Source organism: Parasteatoda tepidariorum, chromosome 3 (assembly GCF_982258835.1).
Source record: "Parasteatoda tepidariorum strain Cologne lab strain chromosome 3, Ptep-v5.0, whole genome shotgun sequence".
Taxonomy (NCBI): Eukaryota; Metazoa; Arthropoda; class Arachnida; order Araneae; family Theridiidae; genus Parasteatoda; species Parasteatoda tepidariorum.
The window spans coordinates 38260260-38286657 of NC_141757.1; the positions used below are offsets into that span (position 1 = coordinate 38260260).

The following is a 26398-nucleotide window of genomic DNA, read 5'->3' on the forward strand; positions in this document are numbered from 1 at the left end:
TTTATTTACTATATTTCAACTAAAATAAATTTAATAAATATATTTTTAAAAACAATCAAGATTAATAGAAAATGAAAAGAGTGGTTTTCATCCTATTCTATTGTAATAAAATGTACATTAAATTCTCCAACAATATTTGCATTATTATTTCAAAACGTTTCATCCACGCATAATTTTTATGCTACAATAACACAGCTCGAACAATCGTTCCAACAACTGAATCGCAACTCTAGCAACACCCCCACCCTAGCAATTTAAAAGAAAAAAAATAATGCGGCGCTCACCTCACCCTAACCCCCACACCAAGAATAAAAGAAATAAAAAAAAAAAGACATCGAAGAGCATGGCCCGCAACTGTAAACAAACAACTCCGTAGCTGTAAAAGAGGGAGGAGAGCTTGGCGACGGTATCTTGGCGCTCTTTCACCCAAACCCGGTAGCGGAAGTAAAGCAAGAGAAATGAGAAGGCAAACCAGCCCTAAGCCTGCTCGCGAACTTCGTTGTATGACTTTTTCCCACTCCACATAACGGTACAACCAGCGAAACAGGTGGGATAGGATACTCAACTTCTCCTAAAATTCTGTATGCATGCCTCTCATTCGGGCTCAACGTCCCTTTAAGCCTAACTCCTTCCTTGTAAACAGTGCTTTTATCGAACATCTATACTCTTTTCCTCCGCGTGTGTTTTATCGGCATCCCAAGTACTGTGTTGGATTAAAACTTGGCTGCTCTAATGGCATGGGGCCAGGGTAAAAGACGATAAAGTTCGCAAACTTTGGAGTGACAAAGTTTGAGGACGGTTTCCTGTGGACCATCCCGATTTAGCATCCTCTCATCATCTCTGGGATTTTGCATCGCGGGTTCATTGTTTGGTGTTTGTAAAGTGTTCTAATCTAAGACAAACAAATAAAGTGAATTTCTCGGAAATATTCGAATGGTGCTTCAAATGTCTTGGTGTACTACCAGCTTCGGGAAGGTGGAGGTGGCTCAGCCTCAAACATCCACTGGATCCATCAAAGGTCAGTCATAAAATTATTCTTACAGTACTTCCCAAATAACTTGTTATTCTTATAGTTCACGAAGTTGTTCCTGTAGCGAACGATTTATTTGCGTGGTTTTCTCAAATTTCTCTTAAGTTCTTCTTATTGTAGTTCCCAAACAAGTTGTTCTTATAGTAGTTTGCAAACCAGTTGTCCTTATAGTTCACAAAGTTATTCTGATAGTAGTTCACAAATAAGTCGCTACTCTTACAGTTTATAAATTTGTTTTTATAGTAGTTCTCAAATAAGTTGTCATTCTTATAGTTTACAAAGTTGTTCTTGTAGTTTACAACTAGTACGACTATTTGAGTAGATTTCACAAACAAGTCGGCATTCGTATAGTTTACAAATTTCTTCTAATCGAAGTTCTCAAACAGAAAATTCTTATAGCATTTTTCGAATAAGTTGGATATTTCCTATTAAATACAAGTCTTGTAAAAATTTTGCTGCCCGTATTAAACTTCAATACAATACCGGGGGAAGTTTAGGACATACGTTATTGTCAGGTGGCCCACAATCTAGAAAAATTTAAAAAGTGGTGACATAAATATTAGGTTTACGTAAATTGTATAGTCTCGAATTTCAAGTCAGTTTTAGGAATCCAGTTCATCTAGATATTTATTTTATAAATATTTTTAGTCAAAGGTAATTTATTAAAACATTTTGTTTCCTTGATCTTTGTCTACTTGAACAGTTTCGATTATCATCAGGGTTAAAAAAAAATCTATAATTACTTTAACAGTTGGATAAGCGACATATTTTTTATCAATTAAATTTGATTATTGCTACTTTGATCTCGTGAACTGTAAACATCGCCGGAATGACAGACACTGTCGGTACTACAGACATTGTTTGCGAAACTGTTGTCTACATTTCTCTTAATGTTACTGAGAAATGAATATTTAAACATTGTAAATAACTTAACATCGTAGCTTTTATGTGCTTGATAAATAAATTGTGGGTTTGACCTTTGCAAACTGACGAATATCCTGACTAATTTTTCATGAAGTACTGGCGACTAACGTACTTACTCGCTACGAGAATTTTTTTTTGTTTTTTCAAATTTTTTTAAAAATATTTATAATTTTTTTTTCTGCATTGTGGTATTTACCACCTCTCTGTATAAAAAAAAATCTATTTGAAATTGCTGATTGCACATTTAAAGTTTGGTTATAAGAAAAAAAGTTTTTTTTCATTGAGAATGTGAACAAAATGTATTTAAATTACCTTTATCCCGACTAAAATTGAATCAATAATAGTAACAAAAAAAGTCAATATGTCATCTTTATTATTTTTTCCACTTTCACATACAAGGTATAAATTTGGCTGGGCCTCTCTGTTCCTGAATCTGGCATCTTGATTTTTTTTTTTTTTAATCATAAGCAAATTGTAAAATATTTATCCCTTACTTAGGAAAGCTCAATCCAAAATCCACTGTCTTCTTAGTTAATCACGGAGATTTTAAAAAATTCAAAACTCGAAATGCGTTATGTTATATAAGATCTTTTGTTAATTATGCCCGTTAATTATGTTTGGGCGCAACTGCATAGGAGTTAAAAAAATTTTTAAGGGTTAAAAAAAAAAAACAAGTTTTTATTTTTAAAGCCTTTTATTAACCACCTTGGAAATTCTTTAAAAATCACTTTTAATTCATTTATTTCTTGAAGTAATTGTCCTTTTATTTACAAATTGAATTTATGAATCGTTGTTAGGAAATTATTGGCAATTATAGGAAGAATAGAAAATTATTGGCTGATCAAAGGAATAATATTAAGTTGGCGAGTTGTATTTTCATTATGCATTTTAAATGTTTTCACTTGTTTGCAAGGTGAGGAAAACATTTTCCTATCCTTAAAAAAATCATTTTTAGCAAAAATCATCTTCTTTTGGAAATAATTACAGTTTATGTGCAGCGCTTAGTATAAAATAATCTATTTAATGTGATTTCATTTTCATTAAATTATAAAGGAAATCTTTAACAGAATTTTTTTAAACATTGTTATATTTCTAAAAAAAAAAAAAAAGGATTCTTTATTTCAATTATTAATTTGTCACCTATTAAGGTTTATTTAACTTTAAAAAAATAGTTTAATTTGTATTTCAATTCAGTACTAAAAATATCACAATCGTGACAGTCTCATAGAAATAAATAAAAATATTTAAACGCCTTCATATCTACCAAAAATATGGCATTCAACCCATTTATTTTATCGAAGTGAATAATGAGTATTCAGGAAGAAATTGATTATGAAATTTCGATTTAATTTATGGGCACACTAATTTATGTTAGCTACCACTATAATTGTAGAAGTTGAATTTTACTAATCGCAACCTGTTGGCGATTCTATCTCGCAAATTCTGAAACCAAGATTCTTATAATTTCTAGCTGTAATAGAGCTTGCAACGAATTTTTAATTTTTCTCTATTAAATATTCCTATTTGTGCTAGCGTTTTCGCTTAATTTTGATGTTATAAAAATTCAACGGGAAACTTAGCAGAGAAAAGTTAATAATTATTTGCTGTTATATCACTAAAAAAAGATTTATTTCAAAAACTGGTAACAATTTAGATTTGCTTCATAGATTTATTTGTTTGAGTATTTATATAAATCCAGTTAAATAGTTTCTCCATTGTTTTCTATTAGAAACTCTATTAGCAGAAAGACTGGCATTTCGCCAATAGGTTATTGGTTTAAAACCTCTTCCAGACGGGAGAGTCATATATGCATTCTCAGGGTGTCGATAATCAGGGTAAAAAAAGATTAAACTGGTAGCAAAACTATTTTTATAGCAGTTTATTTATGGGCGAAGTAATAATAGTTTACTTTATTTAAACCACTACTTAGTTCAAATTAAAAATTTTATAGTTGCATTTTTAACACACTAGGATTGGATGTGTTAGATTTAAAGTGAAAGCAATAATAAGTCTGTCAAATTAGCTATGCCCAAACTTAAGCTACCGCTTTTTATGTTTTACTATCCTAATTCTAATTTAGTACGAATACATTTATGACTTGTCCGTCCCGAAAAGGTTAAGTTACTTCGATACTGTAATATAATTCAATATTCGAATATATTTGCATATGTTTTTGCATATATTTGTATATATTTTTTGTTTAGTGAGATTATAACTTGGTAGTCTGACGAAAAACTTTATTTTTGAATCTATACCATATTTTTGATGCTGAGTTTTTTTGAATAAATAATCAGTGGTAGTTTGCGGGTTTTTAAAGGTAGCGCTTGCTCATCCTTTACGCAGCTGCTGTAACCTTTTTTTCTCTTTTTCTTCTGAAGAATTTTTAAGCTATAGTAAGTTTATGCTTGATGTTTGTTTCCTAGTTTAATAAGTTCGATTTTAAATGAAACTCATACGAAGATGATGTAATTGATATACACATTAAAGAAATTTGTGCAATGTTTTTTTAAGCACTGCGAAAATTTAAAAAATTTTGTTCTCTTGTTTCAGTTCGTTATTTTTCTTCACCAGAAAAATTCTGACACGAAAAGTGCAAAAATTGACAGATATGTTCACAATAAAAAGAATATAGATATCAATCACTTGTCAATCGGGTACATCGGATAGGATATCATAAGATTGCAAAGCTGAAAACTTGTACTGTTGTAGCAAAAAAAATTTATTAAATGAACTTAAAATAAATAAAATAGAAAGATTATTCTAAAAACTAAGCCTAACCAATGCATAGATGCGTTGTCATTTAACTAATCGACCGAAAGCAATTTGTATTTAAATTTATTTGCCAATGAAAGATATCAAAACATAAATGTTTCTTGATACCACTGAACAAAATATTCATTTTGGACCGTACAAGTTGTCAGATATCGGATATTTTTTAAGGAAATAGTGTTGTACAATTTTATTTATTTTATCTTAGAAAAGCAGAAAAATCTTAGTCAACCCAATATATTAACAATACAGATTTATATCATTCGATCTGCAAAACATCTACGTTCTCAGACAAAAAATTATTTTACTATACCTATTAACTACCACTTCTTTTTAAAAACTAATTTCTATTCTTAAATATCATATTCAGTGACACGAATAAAACTTAAAACTCTGTTAATTGTCAAATTAACGAAAGCGAAAAAAAAAGTCACCTAAAATTTTGATACTCTAGGGTGGTAACTGCGACTGAAATAAAAAGTTAGCTAGTTTAGCAACTCAGTTTAAACAGAAATACTTTAAAACACTCTTTTAATGCATACAGACAGGAATGTTTTCATAAAAATAAGTAAAAAATAATTTTTTCTCTCTAAATACTAGAAGGATATTATATTAAAAAAAATTGATTTAATCCGCTAGTTGAAATTTTCCCGCCAATTGCTCCATAAAGAAATTCCATTCTAACGACGAATCATATTACAAGCATTTCCTTCGTTTCAGTTTACCTTTCTCTTCTGGAAACTTTTAGTTGCGCCAATATTATTTACTTACAAATGTTTTTGCGTCTACCGGAAGTTTACGACAATTTTTATTTCTCACGGTGAGTGAACGGTAAACATTTGAAACGGTGAAAAGGGTTCTTTTGGAGAACTACCTTTTCACTGAGTATCGGATTTCTATTCAATTTTTATGTAAACAAGCTTCAATCTCTTTAATATGCGAACGATAATTTTAAAAAATAACTTATTAGTGATAAATTAATAAATAATTTAAAGATTAAAAATTCAATAAATCATTATTAATTTTAATATTAATTAATAAATAACAAATTAAAGAATTAATAAAATTTGAAAATTTATTAAATTTAATTTATTTTTAGTTTTAATTATAATTAATAATAAATTGAATTATTAAAAAAATGACTAGAAATTTAATAAATTATTATTAATTTTAATTATAATTTATTGCTTTTGAAATTAATTTAATTTAATATTTGTTTTAACAATAATTAATAATAAATTAAAGAACTGAACAAATAATAATAACTTAATGAAACGCCTTCACAAAAGCGGTTTTTTTTGCATTATTTAAAATAATTTTATTGTTATTTTAATTTTTTTTATGTCGCGATAAAGGTATTTTAAAATACATTTCTAAGATATCGTGTAGATTACGATATCGTGAGCATAATTGACAGCGATAAAAATGGAATTTATTAATATTACTATTATTGCCGATAGCGATACTTAATAAATGCGATAATATTACTTTAGTTTTTGAATATGCGATAGTTATTGAATACCATATTATCGGGAGTTTACTAAGTTTTTTTTTTAGAAATATTTTTTTATTTGTACAAAACAATGTTGTAATAAAACAATCTGAAATAAAATCGTTTATGAAATCCATCGACTCCCTTAATATACCTTAACATATTTATAATTTAGAAATTTATATTTTAATATTTAAATTCAAATGAGTTATTAATGTGGTAGCTGAAACATGAAAATTAAAATGGCCTTTATATTTTTTGTTCAGTGACGAAACAAATATTGAATACTTCATTTAAAGAACTCTTATAGCTGAAAAGAATAAATTACTATTTTACATTTACCTTGCTGAATACAAATGTTGATAATTTTCCATTTCACTTTGAGTAAAGCTTATCATTCAATTTATCACTTCGAAATCTTTCATGGGTTAAAGTTTTTCCTATAATTATCTTAAGTCTTTTCAATTGATGGGTAGTTTTGGATTCTACTCCTACATAAGTTGGAGATAATAAGGAATGGGAGTCCACTGCACAAGTTGATAAGATATTCAATTGTCCTTTGTGGATTTCTTCTTTATTTTTCACTTGGGAATCATTATTTTTCTCACACGCCCCGCTCTTCCGTTGATTTAAAAAGAAATCAGGCGAAGTAATTGAATATGCCTCACCATAATGTTCATAATAATGCCGAGCATTCATCATTTTTTTGTCAATATTTATAAATAATTTTTTCTAATAAATAGTGGTAGTAACATGGTTTTATTATTAACAATTAAAATATTTAAACAAAATATTTGTACCCGCCATTATAAATTTATAATAAATTTTTTTAAAATCATAAGAAGATGTAAATATTATTTTTTAATTAATTTTTAGCTAACAAAACTCATGATTTTTTGATTAAAAAAAATCAAAAAATGGGTTACTATTGAAGCGTCAAAATTATTTTCTGCGTCTGCACCTCGCAAAAAATATGTTAAAACTTATTTGTGCTAGTTTGTTTTAAAAAAATAAATAAATAAAAGGAATTTAATGTAACTATGTATTTTTCGAACACACGATAGTTCTATTTTACATATCGATAATAAAAGTATAATACAAGTACATAGATCTGGCATCTATGTACTAGAAATTATTTTATAAGTATCGACCACTTTTTGAGTCATTGCATTAAGGAGAAACACATAATACCTTTTCATGCCCCAATTTATTTTTCAGTTTAACTATGAAAACACTGCAAAAGTAAAAATTAGTAACAACTAAATTCATTTAAAAAAAATGTATTATTATTCAACTTATTTACCGTTACAATGCATACTTCTAAAAAAGAATATAGCAAAATCCCAAGTTTATTAATCTACTTTAACCTCTACTACGCCTAGTCATCTTTAAAATAAGTCGAAACAAATTTATTTTCATTTAAAAGTTTTTAATATGCTTAAACTCCATTTTAAAAAAAATCAATTTTACAAAAAATTACGTTAACCATTCAAAATATGTAACTATTTATTTTTATGCAGTATTTTAAAAATTGAAAATGGCTTAGAATATCAGAGGTAAGCGGCCTTAAATAAAAAGGACTGAGGTGTGACTGAAAAAAATTGAAATTGATATTATAAAAAAAATTTTTTTTTTTCTTTCTGTAACCTGGAAACTGATTTTCTCGCCCGTTTCTTCACCCTGTTCTTACGGTTCTTCTTACCGGGTTATTCTGAAGAGCGACTTCCGGGGTTAAGAAAATATTAAGTTCAAATCCTTCACCCCAAAGTATTAGAACTTTTTTGTTAAAGAAAAAAATAGGTTCACAGTGGAGAATTTTTTTTTACTCCTTTTTTTTGGGGCACCACTTTTTTTTTTCTTCTTCCATCATGGCATTGAAAAGGATGCAAAGAGGTTTATTCTAAGAGGTCAAACACCTTGCCTAGGTAAGGTCTTCTTCCTTCGTCTTAATTTTTTTTTCCATTTCAATTTTTTTTTTTTTTTTTTACTTAAGTTTATTTCCCTTCGTCTGACCTAGTAACATTAACTTCAATCTGTTCCAAAATTTCGACAGTGTTACATAAATTCGTTAGACTGTTACATAAAATCAATTCTGTATGTTTTTTTTTAATTTTCTATTAAAAGTCTTTCACACCGGGTTTTAAGCATAATTAATTCAAATTAAGTTACGTTCTTTATTGCAGAGGTTTTTTATGTAATTAATTCTAATTCAGGTATTATTATGTGTCTCGTGGTATAGTAATTTATTGGGATGGAGTTGTAAGAATCATAATTACTAAATCGGGAGAAGAATTTAGTCATTATTTTTTTTTTTTATCGTATAAGTTTTATTATTATTGTTTTTTATTGTAAAAGTTTTAAATATAATTGCATTTAACTGCAGTACGTATTGTTTTATTGTTTAACTTTTAAATATAATTAATAAATCAAATTAAAGTATTACATATTTTACGTATATGTTTTAAATATAACTAGTTTAAATTTAGTAATTATATGTTTTGTGGTACACTAATTATTTGGAATACAATTTAACGAAAATAATAAATAAATCAGAAGTCTTAATGGATATCAATTTAACTAACTTTTTTTAATGTAAATGATAAAACTTTTTTTTATTACATAAAGTCCATATTAATTAATTACTAGCTATTAAGTTAGCGTGCTGGTTTAATAACTTTAGTTTAAATGATATTAAAAGGAAATGTATAAGAGTGTGATAATAATGTATGATATATGTGATGATATGTATGATATAATGTATGATATATGTGATAATAATGTATGATATATGTAATGATATATCATATCATATGTATTATCATATTGTACAATATGTAATTGTATAATGTGATAACATGTATTTATAATTATAGTGTAGCGATATGAAAACAAATAGTTTTTTAAAGAGTGATAATCCATTTGCATTTAATACAACTAAATATTCGTTTTAGAACTAAATACAATTTAGATTTTTTTTAAAAAAGATTAATCTTTTTCTTTTTTTAAAAATATATTTTTTCAAATATTTTTTTTCTTACATTGTTGTAAACACAAAAGATTTCCTTCAGAAATTGCATGCCAGCAACTTTTTAAATAATATTCCAAAAAATATAATTTAAAAAAAAGGGGTGACCCGTATTTAAACGATAGCGCTAGGTGCTAATACGGTACTAAGCGTTATTTAATTATTTTTAATTAATTATAAAACTTTAATCTCGCATCCTCTTATTAAAAGAGGCAAACCGATTCTTTATTGGTTTTATTTTGTGAATCCTTTTAAAAATTCATATAAGTTAGAGAGCATGTTTCTTTAATAACACAGAAACTCTAACTATATAAGGTTATTGTGAATTTTTTTGAAGCATTCTTCTGTATGCCCTTATATGCATCTGTTTAAATTACTTATGCTTAGTAATGGACCAAATTCTTTTAATTTTAAATTTATTAAAATAAAATAAAAACATTATCCTCGCTACCACTTGGAAAAAAATTTACTACATCTACAGATAATCCGTAGTAGTTGGAGTCTTCGGAAAATTAATAATAAAATAATTTTGATGTCGTATCATTCATTATACGTGGGTGTATAAGGATCTTTACCTTTAAGCTAAATAAAGAATTATTAATAAATGTTTAAGTCGCTTGTAAATTGAAGTGAATTAAATGAGTACTAAAACGACATCGTTTTAACATAACACTTTTAAAATCAATTTCCGCCAACGCACCGAACAATAAAATATAAACTCTCGCATTACCATCTGAACGATTCCGTTTAGAGTCGTAAATACGAATCAAAACTGAACGAACTGTTACGATGATTTATTAGCGCTACCTATCTTGGCGATATCAAGTCTTTTTCCATCGCCGTAAATATAGATGTGAAGGAAAAGTAATTCTATTTCTGGGGTAACCCATGTTAAAAAAAGCTTTTCCTTAACTAAATGATGCTTGCAGGGAAGATACATTTACAGAATAAGAAAAATCAGTCAGGCCAGAATTCCATCCTTCGTGACTAATCGGTTCACAATTGTAGCAAAGAAGAATAAGTTTTTTTTGTTGTTCTGTCAACTGCTTCGTGATAAATCGTTGGAATTTTTGTTTTTCATCTAAATTTTATGCCTTCGAAAATTATATTAGTTATACGGAGGCAGACAGTTGTTTTATTTATGTGCATTTTGTTTTCAGATCGCTTAGATTTGTAACTAAGTATTACTTGGAATAAAATTGTCTGGTTCGATATTTATTGAAAATTACTTTTAAAAATCTTTAAGTGAACTGCGTTACGTTTTGGTCAAGTATTTGAGGTTTTAAAAATTACAGTTGCGTGCAGGAAATTTTCACACGAATGTATAGTAAAATACTGAAATATTTTGCATAAATATATAAAAGGAAAATTATAAAAAATTTTGTGTAGAAAAAAGTAAAAATTAGACATGATTATGAAACAAAACACAAAATTTTTTCTGGAATTTATTTACATAAAAGAATAAGAATAACATAAAAGTATAACAAAGTGATTATAATATTCAGCGCATACTTTTATTTTTACATTTTTGCACATTTAGTAAATATTTGTTTACTTTAATTACTAATTTTTTTTTTATCGCCAGATTTTTCCCAAAACGAAAGTTTTAAAATTAGAGCTACAAAAGACAATTTTGAATGAAATCAGTTTAATTAATCAAAGTAATTGTTAATAGAATTCCATTTTTCTCCTATAATACACATTTTAAAAAGAAATTTAAAGATAGATTTACAAAACAATTAAACGTGCGAGCTATAACTAAATTTGCTTTCTATATTTCCGATTGAAAATTTCGAATGTCAGTAAAAATATGTCACTTTACTTACATATGACAAATGTAAATTTTTAATAAATGGACAAATCTACACGACTCGTGTATTTGAAATCTGTCATGTCTGAATGCATGGAATAGACATTAGATCATGATTTATTGTATAGCTTCTGAATTGGTGAATCTAGTTTAAACTCAAAAACTAATCTAAAACTAATTTTAGAAGTAAAGTGAGATGTGAGTTGTGCCTCTATGAGCATTTTAATTGCATAGATATGCTTAAATTGAATATTTCCTTATGTTCGTTACATTTTAGTTTCAATACTGTAGGCTTAGAGATTTCAAATCCAAACCTATTATAAATATTGTGATAGACACGTAAGACTTCTTTTCTTGGATTATTTTGAATAATTAAATAATTGTTATATAAATTTTTATCTTTTTTAAAAAATTGTTTTCTTACATTAAAAAATACTTCTATTTGTTTTCTGTGTTTACAGCTTTTATTTAAGGTATTTAACCTGTGCATAAAATTCTAAATTATGTTGATGCTACTTTAGCCTTTAAATTTCAGGAGAAAAAAGAAAGTTTGGCTTTAAATAAATCATTGTGAAACAAAATAGAGTTTTGGCTTTATTTTTTCTTTTAATAAAATAATAACACTTGATAAATTTAAATTTTTGGTGTAGTGAAATTTTTTAGCTATCAATTGAGTTTTTAAGTCAATTTATGCAGAAAAAAATAGATTGCGTGTTTCGTTTGTTTTTAGTTTGAGTATTTTGTTAAGCAAGCGTTAATGCGATCTTTCTTATATTAATGATGGCCGCAGTTTTGAAAAATTTTTAAAAAGTGGTGACAAATGTACGATTACGATTGTTGGAAACTTTATTGGTGTTAATTTCACTTTAATTTTAAGAATTCATATGGTCAGTTTTAACATCCAAGTTTATTTCCTATATATTTATATAGATATTTTGGTAAATAAGATTCGGATCAAACGGTTTCCTTGAATTTAGTCTACCACTTCGTAATTTTTTCCAGAATATGGTAATCTTTTTATTAAGCGGTTTCAATTCAAATTCTTTATTTTATTCTCCGCTACCATCGTAACATTTTGTTGTCATCATACTCTTCAACTTTTGAGTTTCGTGCGATTTATTTTATATAGTGGTAGCGAGCGAAAACAGATATTTTAAAACAAGTAAAATGTTTTTAAAGATTATATCAGACCTAATTATGACTATTTGTTTATATTACTTTCCTATGTCGCATTATTTTAATTATTTGCAATGGTGGATACGATTGTCTAGCTGCCAACTTTTAGTCTTTCTGTGAATGTTTTTTCCCATTGGTAGTAAAATGAAAATTGAAATACAATTACACGCAAAAATATCTGTTTTATTTTGTTCAGTGCCCAAAAATTACTTGCTATTTTGCACTTTTATAAATATTAATCCATTTATATGTAGTGGCACTCAAAATTATTTTAAACTAAATTTAAAAAGACGAGAAATATATATGTAGAATAAAATTTACTACCAATTTAAATGAAAAACTAAAATTTTACGCAAAATTCTTTCGCAGCTATGAAATTGTAATTTATCATATTGTGAATACGTTACTTTTGCTGGAGGGTATTTATTTATTTTAAATAAGGTGATTGAAAAATCAGGCTTAGACTTGTTGGCTAGTTTCAAGTATTAACTATCACTTAAGTTAAAAAAAATAAATAGATAAAATTTAAATAACGTCTTTCTTGAAGGTAAATTTTATAAACAAGATAATTGCGGTATCAGTCTTTATCTTTTTGAAAACTGTAGGGCCAAGTGTAAATTTTTTAAAAAGTAATAAAATCTTACATGCAACTCTATTGAGATTTAAGTTCCTTTTTTTTTTTCAAAAAAAAAATTATTATTGTAAATTATTCAGGGGTTAAGAAATCAAACGCTGCTTGCTTTAATTTGACTAAGAGTTAAAAAAAAAAAAAGAAATTTCACACCAACATTTACTTTAAAATTTTTTTTTTATTTATCTTAACTAATCAATACTCCTTTTGTTTTAAATTAATTTATGGTGACTTTTTGTTCCCTTTCAGTCTGTCTAGTTAAATAAATTAGCGACACGATACCACTGAATCAGTTTTGAATTTCACCAGCGTTCGTAATTTGTATAAATCTCTCCGAGGAACTTATCCAGACAGAAGAAAAATACATTCTAGTTACAAATTCCTAAAAAAAAATAATAATAAATAAATAAAAACAAAATTTGATAAAGCCCTTATTTTCACGCTTCGTTCCATCAAGAATACTGTTTATCAAATGACATGAAGCGAAGGGTAAAATTAGGTTAACTGGACTCATCGCAATTCGTTATTTTTGTTGATGGTGCCAAGTGTGATAAATCCGTCGCCAAATTTACTTCTCGAAAACTACGTTACTTTTGATTCAGTTGGCGGCAATTAATACTCAACACGAACAATAAGGACGAGCACAGAAGAGAGAAAAACTTATCAGAACAATATTTTAGCATAACTGGTGTGCTGTAGGCAATATCGAAGATTAATTACATCTCAAAAATACTACTGTTCATGGGGAATAAAATTTGGTCCCTATGAAATATCAAGGAAAGGAAGAAAGAACGTGATAAACACTGGAATAGAGGGAGGGCGCAACGGGGGTCGTCCAGAACGCGATTCGAATACACAAAGGGATGAAGCCATGGAGATAGAAGGGGTGGGTTGGAGTGGAGAGGAGAGACCAGGAAGAGAAGAACCACTTTACGGTGCCGGCTTGGCGCCTCTTTTACCCAGCACTACCGTTAGGGGGTTGTCTCCTTCTTTAGGGTATAGTTTTCTTCAAGGTCTAATACAAACGTGGAAACTTCGACTGGAGGTCGGTGATTTTTCGCTAACATTAGTCTTACTGCGATGGAATCTGGGTAGTTTCAGAAAAAGTTTTCATAGTGGTAGCATAGAAAATATTTATATATAAGAATTTTGTCGGCTTCTGCATTGAACTAATTTAACCGGTTCTCTTGAGAGGGATGCTACGGCGCTACGGGCGACTTTAAAAATGGTGACTAATAAAAAGTAAAAATCTTTTAAAAGTTAAAATTGGAAGATTTTTTAAACTTTTTTTTAAGGTTAATTATTAAAATTGTTTACAGGGATTGTTTTAGCATTATATACGAATAATTTCCAATGTACGCTAGTGGTAGTTTTGATGGAACAATTGAATATATTAAATAAATAAAAATGAATTGACTTTCTACCACTTCTTATATTTTAAGTCGCCTGTTTTCATAGTGTTAGCATAGAAAATGTATTAATATATTTATATATAAGAATTTTGTCGACTTCTATATTGAACTAATTTAAACCGGTTGTAATTGACAGGGATGCTACGGGCGACTTAAAATATGATGACTAATTAAAAGCAAAAATCTTTTAAAAGTGAAAATTAGAAGATTTTTTAAAAACATTTTTTAATTTTTTTTAAAAATTATTTAAAATTTTTCAATTTAATTATTAAAAGTGTCTGCAGAGATTGTTTTAGCATTATATACGAATAATTTCCAATGTAAGTCATAGTGGTAGTTTCGATTGAACAATTGAGCGTATTAAATAAATAAAAATGAATTCAGTTTTTACCACTTCTTACATTTTAAGTCGCCCGTGACATTCTAATGATGACAAACGATCCTGTTCTTTGGTTTCGATATTCGATTTTTTTTTTTTTTATTTCGATTTGTTTTAAAAATTTTTGTTTTAGTTCATTACCGCTGAGAAATATTGTTTTGGAAATACCCCAATGGTATGAATGATCGTGGTAGGATATTTTATGAATTAACATTTGAATTAAAATGATACATTTGAAGTGAAATGATCATGACGTTTAAATAATTTTATGATGCATAATTATCCCACAGGTTAATGTGAAATTTTTTTTTTCTAGTGGTAGTGAAGTAACGAACAAGTAGAATTTTCATAAAAGCTGTGACGTTTTGAAGTGTAAACCGAAATTTTAAACCTAGTTGTTATAAATGTTAAAATTTTGTGCCGGTGTTAAGTTTTTTTTCTCATTTATTATTAGTATTATTTTTTTAATAAAATAATCTGTTCGTATAATTTTTATAATTTGTCATGTTTCAGTCAGTTATATTTTTATTAATTATTAATAGTTTATATAAATTTTTAAGTATGAGACATCGATGGAAGACTTTAGGACCGTGTAGTAAAAAGTCACACTTTTTCCAAAGTTAAAAATTTTGCATCGAAATATTTCTTAATATTGTTTCCAGATAGGCATTTCATAAGCTTCCCAAATAAGCAGCATAATAGACAACACATATTTATGATGTTTTCTTTTATCCAAAAGCGCACTGTCAAACGATTCGAAAATGTGACTTGATTTATATTTAATAAAAGAAAGTTAAATTTCTTTTTATGAATAGATATGAATTGGAGAACTGGGGAAATTGCATAAGTATGAATCGTCAAAAGAAACCCGATATTTATCGCCGTTGATAATGTTATCTTTGTCAGAAATTATCGTAGATTCTATTCATGAAACGTGGTATTCACTATGCATCCTGATAATACTTTTGAAAATATCGTTATCGTTAAACTATCGATATTTTACGATATATTGATCAGCTCTACTCAATCGCTTTGAGTAATGAGTTGAGCTTAAAATCACAAGGCTACAGAGGTGAAGGCAAATAAAAGACCTTTCATCAGCATGATTTGTCAGTTTCGAATCAGAATGTTATTTCAATGTCGTAATCAAGAATTATCAGCCTTATTACATTTTTTTCTTTCTTTTCTTCTTAAGAATAAAAATTCTATTAATTCCTAACAAGCTGAAAACATTTCTGTGATAATTTGTACCAATTATTTATTCTCATTTAATAGCATCAGTTTTCTTGATATCTGATAAAATAAATACGTATTCTTTTTCCTCTCTCGTTAATGCTTTTAATCTCATTATAATATTCATTTCTTGGCTATTATTAAAGCATTCATTAAAATTGAAATCATAATCAATAATCATAAAAATAAGCATGATATATATGTTTATCAAATATACACATAAACTATTCATGAAATATATGTGTAATCATATGAAAACATTTATTTATAATTGTAAAAGTATATTTAATGTATCGAAATTATCATAAATGAATTAAATTTTTTTTCTTTTTATGTAAACATAAGAATAGCCTTAAAATATGTGTTTATAAAAGTTTTCATGAAATACATCTGATGTATAAGAGTATTTATAAAATATCCCCGTGTATTCATAAAAGTAATTAAAAAATAATAGATTTGAAAATAAGCACTTGCTACTCGCCATGTGGCGAGTCAACGAAAAAAGTGGCGACTTGAATGGACAACTGGTCACTTTTTCCTGTCGTTTTTTTTTTTTTTTTTTTTCAAAAAATCGTTTAATGATAGAAGTACATCATTCTGGAAAAAGAGTCTGGAAAACAGAATTTTCCTTAAACTGTTCCATGCCTCCGTTCTAAAGTTTGATTTTTCAGAATTCATCAATTTGTAGGAAGAAGATTCATGTGGAAGGAGAGTTCTTTAACAATTCACGTATTTCAAAGTTCTAAGGTATACATTAAATGCGCTTTTTTTCTCCAAATATTTTTATATAAATTTCTTAAAAGGTCGTTTGTTTAACTAAATTGTTTCACATATTTATATTATTTTTATTGGTGAATTAACTTTTTATATACGTAGATTATTTCTATTATGATTTTTTTTAAAATATAAATTAATCCAAGCAAAAAAAAAAAAAAAAGTGACTGTTAAACGAAATGAACCTATCGATATCGGTCACTAACACATTAAATTTAAGGAAAAAGTGACTATTAAGTTATTAAAGCCTACTGGCCTCTGGCAGCTAACTGAAAATTCAAATTTTCAGGTCTATATAGTCATAAAAATATTTATAATATTACATCATGTATGCAATCATAAATGTACTCATATCATCTATATGTAATCATATAAGTATATTCATAATATGTTTAACGTTCAAACATTATAACGTTAAGTATATTTAGCGTTGGAGCCTCCCTGGCAGAGTGGTATCGTCCGCTAAACGCTGTGCAAAGCGTGGAGGTAGCGGGTTCGAAACCCGTTGTTACCCTGGATGTATCTTCGTGCTGTCCTTCTCTGTATTGTGCTATCTGTCCTTCTATTTGACAAAGGTTTATAAGCCTAAATTATTGAGCACACACACTTGCAAATCCAATAAACCAATGTATTTAACATTTAAAAATTATCACAAAACGTATATGCGATGTTGTAAGTATATATTATATTTATATGCAACGTTGAAAGTATAAATAATATCTATATGTAATAATAAACGTATTCGTATAATTTTATGTACTCATACTAATGTATATTTATAATCGTTGAAATATTTTTAACCTTTAAAAACTATATTAAAATTAAAGCATTTTTGCTGACGATCTATTCCAGAACAATTCGAAACACTTTTAGAGGCGTATAATCGTTTCTTTATCAACAGTTAAATGAAAACGATAGTTTTTTTCTACTATGTACTTATCACAAAACGTATATGTAATGTTGTAAGTATATATTATGTTTATTTGTAACGTTGAAAGTATATATAATATCTATATGTAATAATAAACGTATTCGTATAATTTTATGTACTCATACTAATGTATATTTATAATCGTTAAAATATTTTTAACCTTTAAAAATTATATTAAAATTACAGCATTTTTCCTGCCGATCTATTCCAGAACAATTCGAAACATATTTAGAGGCGTATAATCGTTTCTTTATCAACAGTTAAATGAAAACGATAGTTTTTTTCTACTATGTAACTGAACATACATAAAAAAAAAATTCTGTGTTCGAAGTGCATTGTACTCTGGGCTTGACAACATAAAAGAATTTATCTAACTTAAAATTCTTATCGGGTTTTATCTCTAAACGATACAACATTTTGCGTCGAAAGAATTAAGGAGCCTTTCTGAGTTGTATATTTGTTAAAAATTTCAGATGCTTCAACTTGCAGGTGCACTTTATCGGTATTTTGTAATTATTGTTTAACGATAAATTCTCCAGTCAAACATCGAACGAGGTGAATGAATTCGAGCGTAGCACATTGGAAATTGCGTTTCGGTAGTATCATAATTTTATGTTAATATTGTTTTTAGTTTTATTAATTTTGTTTTACTTTTTATTTAAGCACAGTTAAATGCAAAAATTCAATTATAAAGTTTTAATATTTTCATAATTGAGGGCATTATTTTGCGTGAATGTCCAATTTTTTAGCAATTACATAATTAAAAAACACAGTCACACTAGTTTTCTAAATTTCAATCACTAAAAGAAAAATCTTAAGTTTGTTTAACATTTGTAAAAAGATGAATCTCTTTCTTGTCTTTACCTTTAATGAATTTAAATCGGTAATGATTGATAAAATAAAAATTCTGTTTGTCTGAAATATAGAAGGGGGCTTATAGAAAATTTAAATTAATGAGGTCATCTACCCCCAACCCTCCACGCCTTTGTTATTTAAAAAAAAAACGATAAAATTGTTTAAAAAGTTAAACAGTCACCGAATTGCATTGTCAAAAATTAGAAAATGGAAAAAATTTGTGTAACAAAATATTTATGCTTTAGTTTTTACTCAATTTTAAAAACAACCAAAGTGATGTCTTCAGTATAATCATGATATCGTGGTAGTCAAAATATCGTGTTTTTCTTAAATTTTGGTGAGAAGTATAACGATTCTCTTATCACTTTTTAATTTGGCCTGTTAAAAATGAAAACATAATTAATTTAAAAATACAATTATAATAATAAAACGACAAATTATAAATAAGATAATTAAGTACGGTAGATATTTTCCCGGTTTAACTTCTACTTCAGTATTATAAATTCTCTTAATGAGAACTTAAAATCATTCGTGTTTTTATTAAAATTAATCTGAAGTTAACATGATTACGTTCAATGTTAATGGTTCTTTCAGAAAATAATTAATATGAAGGAAATTTGGCTATCACTTTTTCATTTTTATTTTAAAAAGCATATCTTTAACTCCCAAATAGTTCTTAAATTTTTAGAATTAAATTTTAGTACCGTATTTTACATCTCTATCAAAGCGGGAAAAGAATAATTTTTACTTTTTTTTTAATGTTATACAAATGAACATTATCATTTTTAATCTTATATTCCTAATCCTTTTATTTTTCGATCACAATTCGTTTTTTTCCAATCAAGGTTTGTCATTTTTATTTTACTTTTCTTTTAAAAAAAATTTTATGTCATTATCAAGTTCTCAAAAATTATAGGTCTTAGAGTGTAATATTACTTTTGTTTTAAAGTAATATTTAAAAAATAACAAAGTACGCTAGTTAAATACATTATTATCGAACCTTTTACTCTTTGATATTAAGTAAAATTCATTTAAACCAAAAAAGAGCTAAATGGTTTAAGTAATTTTTTGCTTCATAATCTGCCTACTTAAAAATATAATTAATCTTTTGTTCATTTATGTTTGATATATTAATTTATTGATTTTTTTTTCTTCTGTAATTTGTGACTTGCTTCAATGAAACTTTTATATTTTTATAATTAGCATTCATTTCTTATTCTTCTGTGTGGCTGTTTTTAAAACTGGGATTTTGTGGTAGAAACATTCATGGCGTAATGTATTAATGTTAGTTTCTCAAGTTTAAAATAACTGCTGTGTTGAGGTTCTAAAAAATTGTTTCATTAAATATAAATTTTTTTTTGTTAAAGTTTAAAAAAATTATTTTATTTAAATTTCAAAAAAACTTTTTTGTTAACATGTTAAAAAACACTGTTTTGTTAAAGTTTTAAAAAAATGTTTTGTCTCAGTTTAAAAAAATATTGTTTTCTTAAAGTTCAAAAATTTTTTTTGTTAAAGTTTAAAAAAAAATGTTTTCTAAGAGTTTAAATAAAAATTATCTTGTTGTAGTTTTTAAAAAATGTTTTAGTAATAAAATGCAAGCATCTGCATATAAGATTCTGTAAACATCTGTATCTAGTTAAGCTCTTATTATTTTAGGTGTTTTCAAAATTGCCCTAAATCTAAATGTTCTAATAAATCTAAGAAAATTCATCTTATCATTCAGAGTATCCATTTTGGTTTTTTAAAAAAATGTACTAGTGGTAACAGATTTAAGCTATAAGCCTTGCAAAAATTAATTTTTTAAACATACCACTTTAATGTTTATAGGTCTGTGGTCAAAAATATATGAAATGACCCAGGTTTGTCTCCTAGTCGTACTAAATGTTTTTAAGCCAAGGGAAAATCCTGCCTTATTATTTTAATAACAGCTGTACAAGTTGGCAACTATGCTCACTTGCACAGCTTTATGATTAAATTAACATATTTTTTCGAACAGAACAAAATATTAGCATGAGAATTCCAAGTTTTTTTTATTTTATTCATTACCGCTATTTTGTTTATTTATTTTATTTATTTACTTTTATTTATAAAAATAAAATTGAACAGTATAAAGTGAAAAGTTAACCAGTGCTGAAAACGATGAATCAGCGTAAAGAGATGAAAAATATTCCACTTTCACAGTAGACCTTCCTTTCTTAAACAGAACAAAAACAAACGAGTATTCCATCTCGTTTACCATGAAAGGACGCTGATGTGATGCCACAAGGTAGTCAACAATGTTGCCGCTGCAAAGTAATAGTAATGAAGCCTTAAGTTAATGCTAACGATGACTTAAAGATTAGTTTAGCAAATATCATTGAAATAAAGTGATGAAATTACTAGTATAAATAGGTTTTATTTTATTTGAGGTCGTTTGTTACTTGAATAATTACGTTGTTAAATGTTAATTGTGCTGCGAAGGTCAATGCCCAAAGCTACTTGCGGAACATTACGAAAAGTATGAATAAATTAGTTTGAAACTTACATGTCTGTTAGTGGACTTAGAAGAAACAATTATGCGTAAGATGATATGATTTTTTTTTTTTTCAATTCGTAGTTAGATGTTAGGATTTAAATTTATATTATTTACATTGATTTGTAATAAAACGAAAAGAAGTATGCATAATTGTAGTCACGTTTCAGTTGAGAGGTCAGTGTTGGAATTAAGTTTGCGAGTATTTGCGTCAATGAACTAAACTTAACCAGTTTTATTATGTCAGTGAATTTTATTAATGAATATTTAATGATTCTTAGTACAAGAAAAATTAAATTAATTTAAAAAATATTTAAATTAATCGAACTAAAAAAATAAATGTTCGAAATAAAATATGTTTGAATGAATTTTTTCTTAGGAAAAAGTGATATAAAAACCGCAGGATATTATAGGATACTTAAAAAAAATAATAATAAATTAAACTAACTTTAGAAGTATTTAAATGTGTGATATTGAATAAAATGTTCGAAATAAAATATGTTTGGATTAATTTTTTCTAAGGAAAGTGATATAAAAACTGCAGGATATTACAGGATACTTGGAAGAAAAAAATTTAACTAACTTCAGAAGTATTTAAATGTGCGATATTAAAAAAAATTTCGAAATAAAATATGTTTGGATTAATTTTTTGAAAGAAAGTGATATAAAAACAGCAGAATATTACAGGATGCTTCTAATAAAAAATTTAATTAAATTTAAAAGCATTTAAAGGCGTTACATTGAAAAAAGATTCGAAATAAAATATGTTTGAATTAATTTTTTCTAAGGATTGTGATATAAAAACAGGATATTACAGGATTCTTAAAAAAAAAAAAATTTAAATCAACTTTAATGTCATTTAAATGCGTCAAATTAAAAAGAAATTTTCGAAACAAAATATATTTAAATTAATTTTGAATTCATTTTTAAAATATATTTGAATCAATATATTTAAATTAATTTTATTTGAATTAATTAATTTGAATTAAGTATTATAAATACCGCAGTGAATTAATTTTTCATTAACTGTTAATACTTTAACATGCTCATTTACAATGAAAAAAATCAAATAATAGCAAATATGTATTGTGGTCATTTTATTTTTGTAATTAATAAATATGTAAATTAAAAATAAAACGAACGATGCATCATTATCTGATCTAACATATTTATTTTCGATATGCATAAATTTACTTAATTCAGTATTTCATAATGCTGGATGATAAAGGAATGACTTTATCACAATATATAGTCAGGAGGAAGCTTTAAGTATTGGAAGTATATTTCTCAATTCAACTGATTCACAATATTTTTACATTATCCATTTTTCCATTACCCAAATAAAATTTATCACGATAGTGTCGTATTAGATAATTATCGTTATTGGTAATATTCGCGACATCATCATATTCGGTGTTTCGATATTATACATTGATAATCATCATTGATTAATCATTCGATATTAATCATCTTCGATCATCATTGTGATATCAACCCGCGCTAATTATTACGTTACCGATTATAATAACGATATAGTAGTTTCCGACTGTTATCGTTACCTTATTGATCACTGTAATTATCATGTATTCGATATTTGTTGTGCATGGTATGCGTGCAATTTAATTTAACGCAATTTATAAGTAATATCGATAATTTATAAGGCATCGCACGATTTTAATTTTAAAAAAAAATAGGTACTTATTGTAAAAATCGCCAAACAATTGTTGACGCGAACGATGCTGAATTAATTGCGGTAATAGATATTACTGCAGGGCTGTTTGTATTCCGGAAAAAAAGAAAAATATCAGGTATGAAAACCATTTCATTTTGGATCTTTTATGTGAGGTACAAAAGCCTGCGACTAATTAACAATTATTTTCCATCAGGTTACAGTCTTAGAGATGCGCTGTTCTTTTTAATGGTCATGGTAGCCAAGGCTTTTTATTTTTCCCGAAAGCAAGATGATATAATGGTTTTACTACCAGTTTTTTCACTTTTTCGGTGCGCAAACAGCCCTGTTACTCTGGCAGTAAGAACAGAACATAAGTATTAGGGCAATAAGTTTTTTACGGTTCTCTGAAATAGATGAGTAGTACCAAAAAAAAAATATCATAAACGTACGCTTACAGCTTCCTTACCTGAATATCATTATTTATGTTCTACCTGTTTATTCTGTTACTAAAATTGTAATTAATACGTATACAAAACTCTTTCCCAAGTGACATTCCGCAAAGGCAACATTTTGTTACGAATTAAAAGATACTTTACTGGTTGGGCTTTTTGTGCTCAAGCCAAGTTGATGTTTTCTGATGAACGTCGTTAAGTTAGAGAGTCAGAAAATAAATTGAGTTAAACGGCAATTACAATTAAGTATAATCGGCATCATCGCAATATGTGATTGTTCCCTAATCCCTTATGCTTGAGTCAAGATTCGAGAGGTCACCGATTTCACCTGGTAACCGCATACGGAAGGTTTTCTTTCCCCCTTCTTGACTTGAATTTACGGGTTTGTTTTTATTGTGATGTTGATCACGCGACCTCTCTATCATTTTCATGATTGTTTTCCTACCTCACCCACTTTATGCATCTTTCCATTATTCAATTTTGAAACTAAAGGTTTTCTCTTGTACTCTCGTTACTTTAAATACAGCAGATGAGTTCTCATGCTTGGTTACAAGTTAGGATGTTGAAGATAAAAAAAAAAAAGTTCTTGTCAACTTTTATGACACTGTAATTATCGTTTTCTTCTTTTTTTGTGTGTGTATTAAATCAAACTCTTGATAAGGAAAGATCTGCAATTTATTTGCAATTTATCGCTTGGTGTTTTGATCCTTGATCAAGTTGCTGCTTATTCATTATATTCCAGTTTCCTTATTTAGGTACTGAATTGTTCTGTTGAATATGTTTATTTATTATTATAAGTATGCATTTCTGTGGAATATATTTAATTTTGCCACGATAGCCTTTTCGTTATTGATCTTAAAAATTTAGAGGTGGCAAAATTTCGATTACCTACGAGCTACAAAGTTAGTATTTAGAACAAAATCGCGAGCTAACAAAAGTTAATTTACGTAAGGAAAATTTTAAATTTAACTACAAATATTAAAAGGAAATAAATAAAAAGAAAAACTAAAGAAATTAAAATTAAAAAACTAACACTATTTTTATTTCGCGGGTTAAGAAATCCTCTAATTTTTCATTTGCCGAACATTCCAAACCATACTGCGATTTGCGTAAAATAATTGAAGCTTACTATTTGATTATTTTAAAATTATACTAAATATCTAAATTTACTTAACAGCATCTTTTGAAGAACTTTTTTTTTCTTGAATTTTGAATTTCTATATCAGTGTCCTTTCTAGCAGTTCTTTTTTTTTTTTCCTTTTTAAATTTATTATTAGTTTTATAAACAATAAGCTGTATAAATTCCTTATGCAGAACTTATAAATTTCAACATTAGAAGTAATTTTTTAGATGTTTTTATAATAGTGTTTCGTTTATAAAATTATTTAGACATAATTTAAAAATTCTCTCTCGTAATATTTTTTTCGAATTTTTTTAGACCTGTTTAATAATCGTTTGTTATACAACACTTTAACAAACTATTTTTTTATACAACAATAAAACAATTAAATGAAGGCACGCAAGTGAGTTTCTAAATACTTGGGTTGATATGATAAAAATAATGGAAGCACTTCTGTATTAACTCTATGTAAACAATTTTTCTTCTGGCAACAAATGTATGGAAGATTTTACATGGCAAAACTTGTTCTCTTTCCATTTGAAAGATCGTGTTTGAAGCTTTTAGAAATGGTGTCCTTTTTAACCATATAAAATTTGCAACGACCAAAATGAGCGTAGGAAGTTGAAAGCTGGTTTCGTTTGAAATACACCTATAATTAAAGAAACATTCTTATATAAATATTGCTATCCTGTGGAATGATTTCAGAATTGCTAATATTTAAACTAGATAGAATTTATTAACTTTCATCACTCATTTTGGACGATCCGATCTTAGCGTGGGCAAAAATGGCATCATTCCTAAAAGCTTCAAGCATGATCTTTCAAATAATGCCGACGGTTATGTCAAGTAAAATCTTCCAAAGCATTTGTAGCTAAAAGAAATAATGTTTACATAGAGTTAGTATAGAAGTGTTTTTAATATTTTTATCAGACCCTGTATTTTGTAATTATTAATTTATTATGAAATTATTGTTGTATAAAAAAATTAACACTTAAATTTATTGTTGAATAAAAAAAGATAAATAATTTTTTTTATTATCTGTATTTCATCAAGCTAAAAATAGTATTTGTTTAATTACAACCAACATAAAAAGATTATATGTATATACAAAGCTGCCTACTTCTCCAGCTAAAAGCTTTAATTGTACTCTACTTAAAGTGGTAGTCAAATATAAATCATTGAAAAGTACCTTTTATTTCAATATATTTCAGAAGTACCTGTAAAAAATTTTATCTTTTTTTGTAGTTCAACAAAAGTATTTTTAAATGTACCTCTTTAAAATATTTTTTATCTGTAAAAAGTAGGACCCTGCTTTATCATGTAGGACCTGTTTTATTATTTAGGCTATGTTGTTTTTAAGCATTGGAATATTACTGCTTTGTTCCACTACAACTTTAACTATGATGTAGGCTGGTCCATATAGTTTTTCGACTAATAAATATTTGCCGCGGAATATAGTTTTTTTCTTATGCGTATTGAATTTTTCATTATATTTCTTTGTTGTTTAGTTTCTTCTAATTTTGTGTAATCATCTTACTGTTGAATTCATTATGTTTTTAAACTGCGTTTTGTTATTTCGAAATTTAAACTACTGAATTCCTATGCTTGACTGTAAACAATGATTTTCAATCTTTATTTGATCAGATGTTTGATTTTCACACATCAGGTGAATTATTCATTTTATTGAGGTTTGCGTTCGTTTTATCCTCATTCGATGCCTGTGAGTCAGTGAACTTTTATTAACTGCTTGCACTCAAATATTCAAAGAATTTTAAAGTGCGTTTCTTTTACACCATTATTTCGAACATCCTTAATCGTGACAGGCTTTTAACTTTTATTTGAATTTCATAAATTTGCATTTGTGTGACACGCTTACAATTTGAAAATTGTTTTTATATCTTGAGTGTTTTGTTTTTATTTTTTCCCAACCTGTTTCGAAGAGTATTGTTCCGCTTTTAATTCTTTCTTTTAATGTGAATTTCACTTTTTTTGTTAAAATTCTTGTGTGTTGATTTAATTGTGGGTATTGTGAATAAGCAATATTTGCACATCTATTATTACTGCAACCATCATGTGCAAATATTGCTAATTAGCAATATATGCACATTGTGGTTGCGCTTTTGAATTTAACAAGAGCTATTAAATTGATTAAGAGTGATATTTTGAATAACGATGTTTATAGAATACGATAATAATCGCCG

General features: G+C 27.1%; 1 protein-coding gene across 2 annotated transcripts in view; it reads left to right on the forward strand.

Annotated features, from left to right (window-relative positions):
- Window positions 1-358: 358 nt before the first annotated feature.
- Window positions 359-26398, forward strand: part of Hr3 (nuclear hormone receptor 3 ROR-beta) — a 108096-nt gene continuing 82056 nt past the window's right edge. The window contains exon 1 of one of the 2 annotated variants that reach the window (XM_043046612.3): window positions 359-1018. In XM_043046612.3, coding sequence (XP_042902546.1) covers window positions 934-1018 — 85 coding nt within the window. In that variant the 5' untranslated portion in view covers window positions 359-933. Of the gene's footprint in view, window positions 1019-18052; window positions 18183-26398 lie in introns of those variants that run through there. The other variant, XM_043046613.3, reaches the window with a different exon arrangement.